At 33.0% G+C, this 13520-nt stretch overlaps 1 protein-coding gene across 1 annotated transcript in view; it reads left to right on the top strand.

Moving 5' to 3' along the window:
- LOC135125784 (metabotropic glutamate receptor 2-like) overlaps positions 1–13520 on the top strand; it is a 1169526-nt gene that overhangs the window by 935194 nt on the left and 220812 nt on the right. Inside the window, exon 8 of the mRNA XM_064051468.1 lies at positions 5937–6107. Within this exon, the coding sequence (XP_063907538.1) occupies positions 5937–6107 (171 nt within the window). The remainder of the gene's footprint in view (positions 1–5936; positions 6108–13520) is intronic.

The following is a 13520-nucleotide window of genomic DNA, read 5'->3' as shown; positions in this document are numbered from 1 at the left end:
TAAATGCTTTGTTATGACCTACTCTAGAAAAAAGGAGAACATCATTTTTCCCTATCGAATTGACAACAGTTTAATAAATAGAACTGAACGGATTAAAGATCTAGGTATACTCTTTGATACTAAACTTCAGTTTATAGAGCACATTCATGAGATGGTATCCAAAAGTTTTAGAACGTACGGATTTATCTACAGAAATTGCCGAGATTTTACTTATACACGACCCTTGTGTTCTCTATTCTTTTCTCTGGTGCGATCACAACTTGACTACGGAGCTTTAATTTGGTTCCCAATATATCAGATTCACGTTCAACATATTGAACACGTCCAACGTGTTTTTTTTAATTTCTATGCTTTCTACTTGATGGTACTTACCCAGCAAGAGGCTATGAACATTCTGCTTGACTCTCAAGATTTGACTTTTTACCTCTCCACTTAAGGAGAATTATAATAATAATAACAATAACATTTTTAATACATCTTATAAATAATAAAATAGACTGTCCGTTACTTTTAGAACAACTCAATTTTTTAATTCCAAGGATTGATACTAGACAAATTAACATATTCTATTGTGAATCAAACAGAACCAACGTATTAGTAAGATCGCCTATTGCATTAATGTGCGAATTATTCAATGATATTGCCGTCTATTGTGACATTTATAGTGACTGTATTAAGTTCATTACTAACTGTATTAAAAACCATTTCTGTTAAATAGGTTTATTTTTAGATTTTTATTTATTTTTTTTTAGGGGTTATTGGTTTGTAATCAATATTATAATAATTATTTTGTTATCTTTATATATTCACTCTCACTCTATTAATCAATTATTTGTCAATATTTCCTGTAACTGGGTGTAAATACCGTAGGAAATAAAGATTTAATATTATTATTAATTATATTATTTTGCTAACGGAATTCCCTCGAATGTAAAAAGAGCAAAAAAGTAAATTACGCAAAAACTAAAATAGGTCAAAAAAATCCAAAAAATCCACTCATGATCAAAAATAGACAAATAGGCAAAAACAAGTAAGGCTCAAATAAAAAAAAAATTCTCAGATACACATTTATGTCTTTACTTTCGTTCGTTAAATATGGGGTTCCTTTCGTCAGATGGTGCGTTGATACATAACGAGTTCCTAACGAAAACGTGAAAATATGCACATGTGCACATTTACTTTCGATTTTAGTTATCTCTCACACTTCTTTTGAGCCGCGCCAAGTCCTAAAACCCGTGTTTAATTTATCATCAGAAGCACAGTTGCTAACTTTGCAATTACCAACAAAATACATGTAGAAACATACACGTAAAATCCAGACTTGCAGCTGGGATAACAATACCACGAACACGAGATTCATTCACGCCTGTTAAATTACTCCACTTAAAGATTTCCGTGTTACCGCGAAGTAGAACTGCTTACCCTACACATTCAGGAAATTTCGAGTTCTGTTCATTGTAGCGCACAGTGCATCATATATTTGCATTATTAAACCAACAATGCTCTAATGATACCGGAAGGTGCTGCGCAAATGCACTAACTTTTATTCATTACTCCACGGAACATCATTTATTCAAATTATGCAATAATCTGTCACGTATTCAACTATTCACGCAGTGCATAACGATAATTAATGATTTTACTCGAGGAAGATTACAGCTTAAGGTTAAATTTTAACCGCCCCTCTGCATTTTTTTAAATCAATTTCATTTCATTTTTCATTTGAAAGTCAACCCGTTTGTGACGTGTATCGTTTTACACCGTTGCAGTGGATACCGATTTGAGTTATACCATGTTTGTAATAATGTTCAGCTTCGTCTAGTCTGGTTTTCAGGAATTGCATTTCGAGTTGCATTGTCTGTTCAAGTGCAATTGTGACGGAACGGTATTTGAACGTTGTTATGTGTATTTGAGAATCGACCTCCAGACAATGTAGACATATTTTGAGGGAACTGTGGTAATTAATAGGTTATGTTACCTACACGAAACAAGTTTGATGGAAAAGAACGAAGAATTCTTATTGTTGCAATAGTTTGAACTGTTTTCAAGCATAACCTAGGCTGCAAAATTCCAACGAGCATTGTTTCATTTATGAAAGAGTTTCAAATACACTGAAGAGATAAAAGAAGGGGTAGCTAGCCGCAGGCGAAGGAAACTGAAAATCAAATAAGAAGTAACTGCTTGTTTACTTTTAAAACGCGTAATGCCGGTATTTAATAAAATTCTACTGCTTATCTTAAAAGTAAAAAAAAAAATAACAATTCCATTTATGGTGGCATTTTTTGAGAAAAAAAAACACGTGTATTTGTTTTTAATTTCTGAACGCATAACTTTAGTCATGTGTTTTGAGGCGATAAACTCATTCAAATCAAACAAATGTCCACGTGACATTCTTCCGATGTATAAATATTAAGATTTTTAATACTATGCATATTGCTCAGATAGCTTCTGACCTAAATGTAACGGAAAATAAAATTTATTTGTTTTTAATTTGGTTATTACAAAAATAGGATTTCGTCTTCGACTGACCGTTTGTTGACACATATAATCTGGAGATTGTGCAAAATCCAAAATTGGCCACTTCCGGTTGTTCCACTAATTTATGACTTGCAGCCAGGTAGCTACTTGCACTTGCATTCATGTTTAAAAAATTAATAACTTACTTTATTTTATTGATTAAATCAAGAACTGCAAAACCGAATCCCTCGAAATCTTGCAGACGTTTTGAAGTTATTGCAGGCATGGTAAATTTTTACCAAAATATATCTCTTTATCCCCCCAAAAAATTTAACACGCCATGTCATAATTTTGCCGAAAAAATGCTATCTAAATTGTGCAAATATGATGAGTCTGTACTTGTGATTTATCATTGCATCAACATTTTTTACATTTACATGAATAAATAAATTTATTTTATTGATATAATAAAATAACGGCGCACACCATTTTTCCCAATTTTTTTTTGGGGGGGGGGGATATAATACGTTATTATTATGGATAAGTTTCATTGTACTTCAGAAGCGAGAAAAGTTCTGCCGAAACAACTTTCAACCAATTTTTTAAGAAATTCTTTAAGTGATAATCTGATGATAAACTATTTGAAAGTTGTTAACCAATCTGTTATGAAATTCTCTGTACCTAGAGTAGTTCCAACAAATGCCTCAACCTACACCGTTCAAATTATGCAACAGCTAAAACTAATTTATCCTAATTTAGTTCATGGAACTTGTTTAGCATATGGATTTAATCGAGTAATAGAGGAGATTATTCTCAGTTTTCTAAGATAAATAGTTTCATTACTAACAGACAGAAATTTGTAAAATGCCCATCAAAATCATCCCATTTGAGAAACAAAATGAAGCACCTTTGATGATTGAACTACACAAATGATGCAGCAATTGAAAAAAATGGTCTGATGTTATTTGATAAAACTCTCTCGTCCCTAAATTACAATAAAACAAATTCAGTTTTTACAAAAATATTCCGTGAGGCGATCGAATATCGTTAACATACAATTTTGTTTTCTTGCAAAATCTGGAGTCCTAGGGCGAAAACGAAAGTTGGATTCATAAACCACAAGTCTAGGAGTATGATATTTTATAAAATTTAAATATCATTTGGGATGCATCGTCATTAAATTGTTGATTATTATTTGACAAAAAAATTTTCCATCTACACGATCTTCCTAACATACATATTAAATTTGACAACAGTTGATCCAATGATTCCGGACATAAACTATCTAATAAAAATCGATATAGACGACATATAGACGGAAACGCGAGAATTATTTTTTCATCCTTTCGGGGTAATGAAACGTCGATAAAATATGAAAGTAGTTTATCGTCGGATGTAGTAAAAATGATTATATTTATTTAAAAAATCTATACTCTGCCATATTTAAAGATGGGGGCGAATAAATAAATATGTCTAAAATATGAACGTAAATTACAAAAGGCTTGTTATAAAAGTTGAGCGTATGTATATTTCTATATATTCTAATTACACAATGATTGGTTATAAGACGATAGGATTATGAATAATTTTTTTTATTGGCAAGATTAGATAAAGTACGCAAAGAAAAAACTGCCAGGTGTGGGGTTCGAACCCACGCTTTCTTTCGAGAACCAGAGCTTAAAACAGGCGCCTTAGACCGCTCGGCCAACCTGACTATACCTAAAACCTACATCTGAACGCTTAAAAACCAGTACATTCAGAAACGACAAGCAATTTTGGTTAGATATGAGTATGTCTCAGTGATAAGAAGACACAAAAACATACTTTTCCCATGACGTTGGTAATACTCCAGGCAAGTGTTTGTTTATCATTTAGCAACACAAATTGAAGGAGAGATAGAAAATGAGATAGAGATACGTCTTATAGATAATTAAATTACGAAAATCTTGTAGAGCGTCGTCTTCCGATTAAAATAAGAATATGATTATATAAACATGTATCTGTCCAAAAATGCACTAAAGGAGCAAATTAAGAATTTATCGGTCCGCAAAATTAAATTCTTCTGTGGCGGGGAAAGATAAGCTCTAGTAGTCTAGTGGTAAGGGCACCCGCCCGGCAACATTTTTCTTCGTTTAGCTACACCTTCACTTTTACTTCGCGAGCGTAAGCTAAGGAAGTAATAATAATCGGGTCCATCGGCCGAACTGCCACTTCCATATTTCTGGACGTGCCATGAGTCACGGCCTCTAAAGTACGAAAAAAATTATCTTCAGTCAAACATTACATAACCTCAATATTTTTTGCCTTACCGGTTTATTACTAGTCTACAATGGTCTGGCTTTTTGAAGTACCTTATTGACCAAATAATACCCCAAGGCTGAAATCACCGTCTTTGGCCACAAGCAAAATTTACCTACCTGTAAAAATCATTCGTCGGAAACAAATAACACTGCTGAAGCATATTTTTATAGTTGATTTACTGTTTAAATCCAAAGAAAAAAAAGAGTGCTTCTAGAGGAAAAGGAATCAATAAAAGAATGTGCGAACATGACTTTTTTGACAATATCAAAAATTACAAGGTAGAATAAAATTTTGTATGTACCACGTGCATTATTTGAAGTTTATACACTCGTGTTCAATAAATCCCACTTTTTTGAAAAATTATAAAGTTAGATTTTGGATGTGTGTTTTGTGGTAGCCTCTATAAAGTAAAAACCAGAGGCATAAATAACACCCCCGCAATCCCAGCGCCGTAGGGGCACAAATTGCAAGGGTTTGTGGAAATTTTACACTTACCAACAATGTAAAATATGTTTAAAGCAAACGAAAAAAATGACCTCTCAGCAATAATGACAAGCTCTAACTTCAAGTGTTTGTTTATTACATCGGAATAATGTCACGTAGAAATTTGTTTGATTTGATTGAATTTGTCATCCTAAACAGAGGACTAAAATTTAGACTACATAGGAAAATCAAACTAGTTAAAATAGGTGTCTGTAATTTTTTATACCGTGTGTTACCTCAAAATAAATGCAAACTGTCTTGGTTTTATTATTTGAAACATTTCTTGTTTATCCGCATGTTTAATACATCCGCTCTATTAAAATAATCTCGTTAGACCGCCGCAATTACCAACTTGAGGCTCGGAAAATTGTACAAACAATCAAAACTGTCCGGATCTTGAGCTCATCAATCATGCTCCATTCTAAAGTTTTTTCTTTCGTCAATTAGTGTTGATCGAGCGATGTATAAATATGTAACAAAACAACGTTAATTTATGGCATCTCAGGAAAGTTTCGAAGTTGGAGCCCTAGTTCGCCCTTCTTAATTAAAATATCGTGAATGTGGCAAACCTTTTATTCTGAATAAATTAGGAAAGCGACTATGAAAGCCCTTAATCTGATTAGTTTTAATTGCTTTTTATTAACACCACAGTTTCGGAAGACAAAGTTTTCTAACTGTAACGATTTTGCTTTCAGGTGTCATTCTTTTCTACAAGTCCGGAATTAAGTAACAAGCAAAGGTTCGAATTCTTTACGAGGACGATACCATCGGACCATTACCAAGTCAAAGCGATGGTAGATATTGTCATTCTGATGGGGTGGAGCTACATATCTATCATTTACGAAGAGTCTAACTACGGAATTAAGGTAAGACTGGAATTCGTGTTCAACGCTGCTATTATTCTGCTTGAAATATCTTGTAAATGTTCTCCACAATGCACTTAATTGAAATGTAAATTTATGGGGAAAAGTTGGAATTTATTACTAAAAATACGACGGCGGGCTTGTTTTCGAGTCTAAAAAGTTGAAAAGTTAGGCTAATTACTGAGAAAGAGGAATGCATAAATAACATACACAGAATTAAATTTTAAAGTTATTATTTTGATGTACGTGGATTTCAGGTCAGCAATTATACAGATTGAAATGGCTGTTCGAGCCCAAAAAGGAATTTCTAAGGCTCACCCTTTGAGAGTAAAGATTCGTTTTATTTCCTCAACATCCAATCCTTTATAAAAGTTTAAACCAAACAAAATTACTTTAAGATCAGGAGGAATTCCCATTTCGAATCAATTTTGTTGCTTTTGCTTTACTTAGATTTACACAGGCGAATGTTAAACAAAACTTAAAATGCATTACCCCGTATGCACTGCACTCACTGTCGACTCAGAGAAGTAACGAAAAGTAGTACATTTTTTTTATGATTTCTGATATTATTTTAAATTTGAAGTACACAACATTAAGAAATCGATGTCTGATCATGCAAAATATGTAATAACAAATCTTGGACAAACTGTAATTTTGCGGTTGTCTATACATATATTAAAAATATGTCATATTTTGCAATCACTGTCAAATTAATTTTATACTAACTCTACAACATGCCACAGGTGGATTATCACATAGCGGAATAAGAAAAAAGTAATTCGTATCTTTTCAACAATGCATAGCTAACAGCAATCGTAACACCGGTTAAGAAAAAAGATATTTTGTGGCGTTATACAACTTTTATTCATCCGCTTTCAATTCAGTAGGGTGTTGCTTGGAAACTGCTTCCTTTTTCAGTGCGATTATTTGAAAATGTAGAGCCGGCAAAGTGAAATAGGGGGGCAAAATGAAATACTGTATTAAGATTCTTCATCCATATTTATAAGTATAGTAAGTTCCTTAATCGAGCTTCTTTGATTTGATATTTTTTTGTAAATTGACATTTATACGTTTAAAGCTGCGGTTATTTTTGGGATTTTCGTAGAGTTGTTAATGCTCTTTGCAGTAGCGTACAAAACTACCTTTAGTATATTTTCCTGTAATTGCATAGGTATGTTAATGTTTCATGCAAGTCAGGATGTCTATATATCGATACAAGATTTTCAGTTTTTAAATTAAACTTTGTCTGAACTTAATTCGCAAATCAGTATTGACCGATTTACTAGTACATTCCGTGCCAAAAACATATTTCTCTAACCCTAAGTAACTCTCTAGGTTTGCTCCGATTTTTGATTGTTTGACATTGCTTGTAATTTATGTTTCGTGAATAGATAATATTTGGAGTTTATTCTAATTACAGTATATATAAAGTCGTGCCACAACCTACCAGAAATGTTAATGATACGCAAACAATTAATTAATGCTATACTGAACACATCAATATCATCATATTAACATTTATGAACACATTACATGACCTTTACATATGTTAATAATATTGGGTGTAGATTCTAACAAATTTTCAATTTCAATTTTATTGGTTTAAACTTCGTCTTCACTAAATTAAGAAAAGTAAACACTCTGCGAGTTTAAAATAATATATCGATAGAAACTGCTATACGTATGTCGGTACACAATACCGCCTTCAGGCAGAAAAATGTCACTTTGTTTTCTTTCCTTAATTTAATAGAGTTTCACATTAACTATTTTTTGAAAATGATGAACTAAAATTAATATATGTGTGGATTGTTAAAGTACAGGTAAAGAAGCATCGTATGCATGTATTTCTAGTGAATTTTCTCATATAAAAATTTTTTGACGACGGCATCAACATTTTAGCAAGTATATCAATTGCAATTTTAATATGTGTAGTGTAATAATGTTATTAAAAGTACTGTATTCTCAAATTTCAGGGAATGGGATGTCGCTTCAATTGATTAATTTTATTGACTCACCATATGTAAGATAACTCAAGATGGCTTCATAAATCTCACATATGTTCTATTTTGTAAAATAACATACTCCTCCACTGGTAGTTTATGAATTCGACTAGAATTTTTATCCTAGAGTTAAAAAAAAATAAAATCATATAATAACATTTTACAATTTAACTTTGAAATTTGAAATCCGAATTCTTTGAAAGTTTGCAAACGTTTTAAGGTTATATGAAACTAGGTAAATTGTTGACTAAAATGTTTCCGTTTACTACCCTCCTAAAAAGTGATGACGTCATTTTACAATTTTGCTGAACAAATTTTATAAAATAACACACTCCTGCATGTGGGATTTACGAAGCCATCTCGCCAAAAGTCAAAATTGTGTAACATCCTCTTGCAATTTAATTTTAATCTTTACGTATTACTTAGTACACTAGACATGCGCATTTTTGAAAAAACATAATATTTTGTAATTTCGTTTTGCAGATTATCTTTGAAACTGCCTAATCAAATCCTCTGAAATTTTGCAAATGTTTTAGGGTTATTATAAGTATAGTAAATCGTTAATTAAAATTTGCTTAGCTCTTTATGCTCTCAAATCAAAATTTTACCTATTAAATCTAAAATATGAACAATATTAAGAATCTATACTTGCAGTTTATCAATGCATTTACATTTTTTTGATTTGCCCATACAAAGTGACGCAGAAAGTTATGAATGTGTCGGCATTTTTTATTTGCCGTCCCATGTTCTAAGGAAATTTGAGAATACGGTACTGTTATTAATAGTATTATACTGTACCTATTCAAACTGATGTCGATCTCTTTGAATGTTGATGACGTCATCAAAAAAAAATTAGATGTAAAAATTTATTAGAATCATGTACATACGATGCTTTTTTTACCAGTACTTTAACAATCCAGGTTAATTTTAGCTCATAAGAGTGAGTCATTATAAAAATTAAATAAACAAAATTATCAAAGTTAAATTTTAGTTTTTCGAATGTAGTTTAGGGGCGAGCGAAGTTCCGTTCAAATATTTTTTTATTCTCAACTTCGCTGTTTCTAAAAATGTGAAAGGGGTTTAGTTTATGTATACAGAGTGATTATACTTGCATTTTATCGACTTTTTATCATAATATTCAACTAAGAAAGCTGTATTTTATGCTGTTTTCAAATTTATTTCTACGTAAGCTTTCTCGACAGGTCAGATGTGTTAAGGTTTATTCTAACTATTTTTTTTTACTTCCCGAGCGTAAACTAAGGAAGTCCAGTAACTTAGTTCATCGAGCGACTTGCCACTTTCTTGTTTTCTCGACGTTTCATGACCCACAGATTACGGAAAAAGTGGCCTTCTGTTTCCATTTGTCTGTAATGTGTCTATCTATCTGTCTGTCTGTGTCGATTTTTATTAAACAGATAATCTCCAAAACTACTGGACTGATTGCTGTCAAATTTTGTCTATACAGGGTGTCTGGAAAAAGGCGGATTAACTATCCGCCACGCTCTTAACAATAAACTTGTGAGCCCTTCTCACATTTTAGTGGAGTTATAAGGATTTTAAAATTGGTTCTTTTGATACGTTTAATAACTAAACAACACATTCATTATCACAATAACTCGCAACAAAACTTTCAGTTAATATTTCTCTCGTCCATAACCATGTTTAGTTACCATTTCAGTTAGAATGTACGAAGATATAGTTGTGCTGTTTTGGTAATAATTTGAAAAAATTCAGTTTGACAACAATCTCTGCCTGGTATAAAGCGAAAGTACAAATCAGCAAAAATCGAGCAAGCAGTTAAAAATGTTTGACATATCAAAAATTGTCAAAGTTTTCAAAACCTTACGTTTAAAATGTTCGCAGTTAATTTTAGGTCCACTGGGATTTTATTTTCAGATAAATTTATAGGAATCTGGTGTTTTGTTGCTGGATGAACTTGAAGAAAAATCACTCTTATCTTACCAGGTACTAGCCCCGCCCACCCACCCTTCTCTTTTCTTAGAGGGTATGTTATTTGCCACAATCAGTTCTATCTTAGTAGCTACTAGCCCCGCCCACCCGCCCTCTCTTTTCTTAGAGGATATGTTATTTGCCAAAATCTGTCCTATCTTAGCAGGTACTAGCCCCACCCACCCACCCTCTCTCTCTTTCTTAGAGGGTATGCTATTTGCCAAAATCAGCCTTATTTTAGGCGGTACTAGCCCCGTCCATCCACTCTCTCTTTACGTGGAGCGTATATTATTAGTCAAAATCATTCTTATTTAAGCAGCTACTAGTACCGCCCACCCACCCTTCCTTCTCTTAGAGGGTATGTCATTTGCCAAAATCAGTTGTATCTTAGCAGCACTAGTTTCACCTACCTGCCCTCTCTTTTCTTAGAGGGTGTCTCGTTTGCCAAAATCAGTCTTATTTTAGCAGCTACTACCCCCGCCCACCCACCCTCTCTTTTCTTAGAGGTGTTTTTATTTATAATTTATAAATGTCTTATTACATGTTCTTTTAGTTTATTTTTTAATGAAAAATAACAGCTTGTTTTATTAATAATAATGCACGATGACGACTGGTTGTTATGGTTATTGTCCTAAAAAAATAAAGGTGGATCCAGTCATCATCGTTATTAAAAAATCAGAAAGTAAGCCTGAGGGATTCACGCAGTAGGTTCGTGCAGTGTTGTCAATTCTACTTTTATAAAATTACGTTTTTTTCGTAATCTACATCATAAAGAATTTTTTTATTATTTTTTTTTGGCACTTCCGAAACCCCTGTACAGTTCTTACACTACATCAGTACCTAATAAAATTTTATTGGTATTTCAAAGTTAACCATGAAGATGGGACCCACGAAACCATAAATCACAAATTCAATGCAACCCTGGATATTTTTAGTCTTCTGTACACTGGCGGCACGTTCCTTTTATTGGGGTCATTATCTCCCGACAATCCCTCAAAGGAGCGGCTGTAAAATTTTACTAGGTACTGATGAAGTGTAGGAACTGTACATAACGTACTGAAGAGTTAGTTAATCCGACATTTTCCAGACACCCGGTGTGTTAGGAGTGTTATCAAGCTAAGCAAAATTTTTTAATGATCCGCATCAACAATTTGATGACGTCACCTTAAAGCATTCTAAATTAAAATAATTTAAATGACATACAATAATATACTCCCATACTTGTGGTGTACGAATCCGCTTTGAGTTTTTCCCTGAACGGCCAAATTTCCAAAAAAAAAGTTAATACTCTGCAATAACAGTTTATCACTTATACATATAGGATGTAAACATCCGTGGACGGGTCACCACGTTCGACGCCAAACTTAGCCGTTTCTTTTTTTTGCGCTGTGACTAATATATAGATTTGTGACATACAAACTTCCTTCAATTGTGGCTTAATTAATAATTTCCGTTCACTGTTTTGGGGCGACAAACTCCTTCATTTCAAACAAATTTCTACGTGACATTCTTCCATAAGTGTTCATATATAAACATAAACACTCGAAGTTCTGCATGTTCTTATTGCTGACGGGCCATTTTCCCGTTGGTTAACTATTTTAAATATATTTTACGTTGTCCGTCGGTACTTATGCAGCATCCTCTTGGAACTTCTCCTAAAAAACGTAGGGACCGCAGCCGGTTTTTATTTTTTAGAGGTTGTGACAAAACAAATATCTAAAAAATAAATTTTATACTTTTTCAAAGAAACGGGATTTATTAGGTGCGAGGGAAGTTCTGTCGAAATAAATTTCAACCAATTGTTGTCTGCAAAATTCCACGATACACTTACACCGGTATGCTACGTTCTGAACCAAATTAGACAGACTTAGCACATGTGACGTCACTTCGATGCAGCTCGGCCGTTTCTCATACCTAAGCGAATATAGTGCAGGTCTTATTCTTAGCATTTTCTTTTTTTTTTATCTTTTCACAAATACAAATGTCTAAACGGACACTTGACTTTACTTTATGGGGATGTAACCGCACATGTGCACCACCGGAAACAATAAAATTGCCTGTTTGACCACTGTCATCCCCATTCATTCTCTTAAAAGCTGTAATACAAATAATAACGAATTTGCCTTGCAGAAAATCAGTTTGAATTCAGTGATCATCATGCCTAGTTGTGCCGTATTTAACTGTAATAACTGCAACAAAAAAACAAAAAAAAAGGTAATAAAATATTTTAAATTCCCTAAAAACCCCCAATTTTTAAAACAATGGGTGAACGCCTGTAAGCGGCAAGATAAAATAAATTTTAAAAATGGTAAATATATATTTTTTATTGCATGACAAATATTTTAGCGTGAAATCATTCGTAATTTTTTTAGCTTGTATTTGTTCAATTCATTTTGAACCAGAATGTTTTGAAGACTTGACAATTAAACAGAAATTAATGGGATTGCCTAAAAATGCTAGAAATCTTAAATCTGACGCAGTTCCAACCTTATATCTCCCAAAAACAAGAAAAACATCATCATCCGATTCTGAGAGGTCACAACGGCTTAAACGAAGAAAAGTTATAAATGATACTGACAATAATTTACCAGAAACGGTGACTATTACTTCGGCCACATCGCCTCAGTCGCTAAAAGAAAGTGAATATATCGAGTTTACGGAAAGTATTAGTTTAAAGATGGGCGCACTTGTAGAAAATTCGTGTCAAACAGGGTTTGTTTGTTTAAATGTTATAGTAAAAATGACATCCTACTCAATGTTTATTTTAGGAATGAATCAGAAAAACAAGAAATTTTGCATTTAAAGCGAGAAATTAATGAACTCCGTAAAGAAAAGAACGAATTAATACATAAAGTAGAGAAAATGGAAAAAGAGCGTATAAATATGGAAGCAAAACTCAAAAAATTTTTGACACCCGGTCAACTGAAGCGTGTTTTGAATCCTGACAACAATTATCTACGATGGTCTGGCGATGACATCGCTTCAGCAATATCCTTGCGGAGTGTGAGCCCAAAGACTTATCGTTATTTAAGAAGCAATGGATATCCTTTACCTGCTCTTTCTACCCTGCGAAAGTGGGCGTTATCATTAACTCTTGATCAAGGTATTTTAGAAGAAGTTATGAATTTAATGAAAACGCAATCGCATCAGTTAAAAGAATCAGAAAAATTATGCATCTTATCATTTGACGAAATGTATTTATCCAATAGAATTGATATAGATACAAAGCAACAAAAAGTGATAGGCCCTCACAAAAGCTGTCAAACTATAATGGCTCGTGGATTAATTAACAACTGGAAGCAACCAATTTTTTATAATTTTGATCAGGCAATGACTCCAGACATTCTCAATAACATTATTGCACGTCTTTATGCTGCTGGTTTTACTGTTGTCGGTATTGTTAGTGACATGGGCACTAGTAACACAAAGTTGTGGTCAAAGCTTAATGTTGGATACGACAAAAATT

Source organism: Zophobas morio, unplaced genomic scaffold, assembly GCF_036711695.1.
Source record: "Zophobas morio isolate AGI-343-1 ecotype UQ-CSIRO unplaced genomic scaffold, CSIRO_AGI_Zmor_V1 ptg000009l, whole genome shotgun sequence".
NCBI lineage: Eukaryota > Metazoa > Arthropoda > Insecta > Coleoptera > Tenebrionidae > Zophobas > Zophobas morio.
Note: the sequence above shows the minus strand (reverse complement) of the source record. Positions and strands in the feature narration are given on the sequence as shown.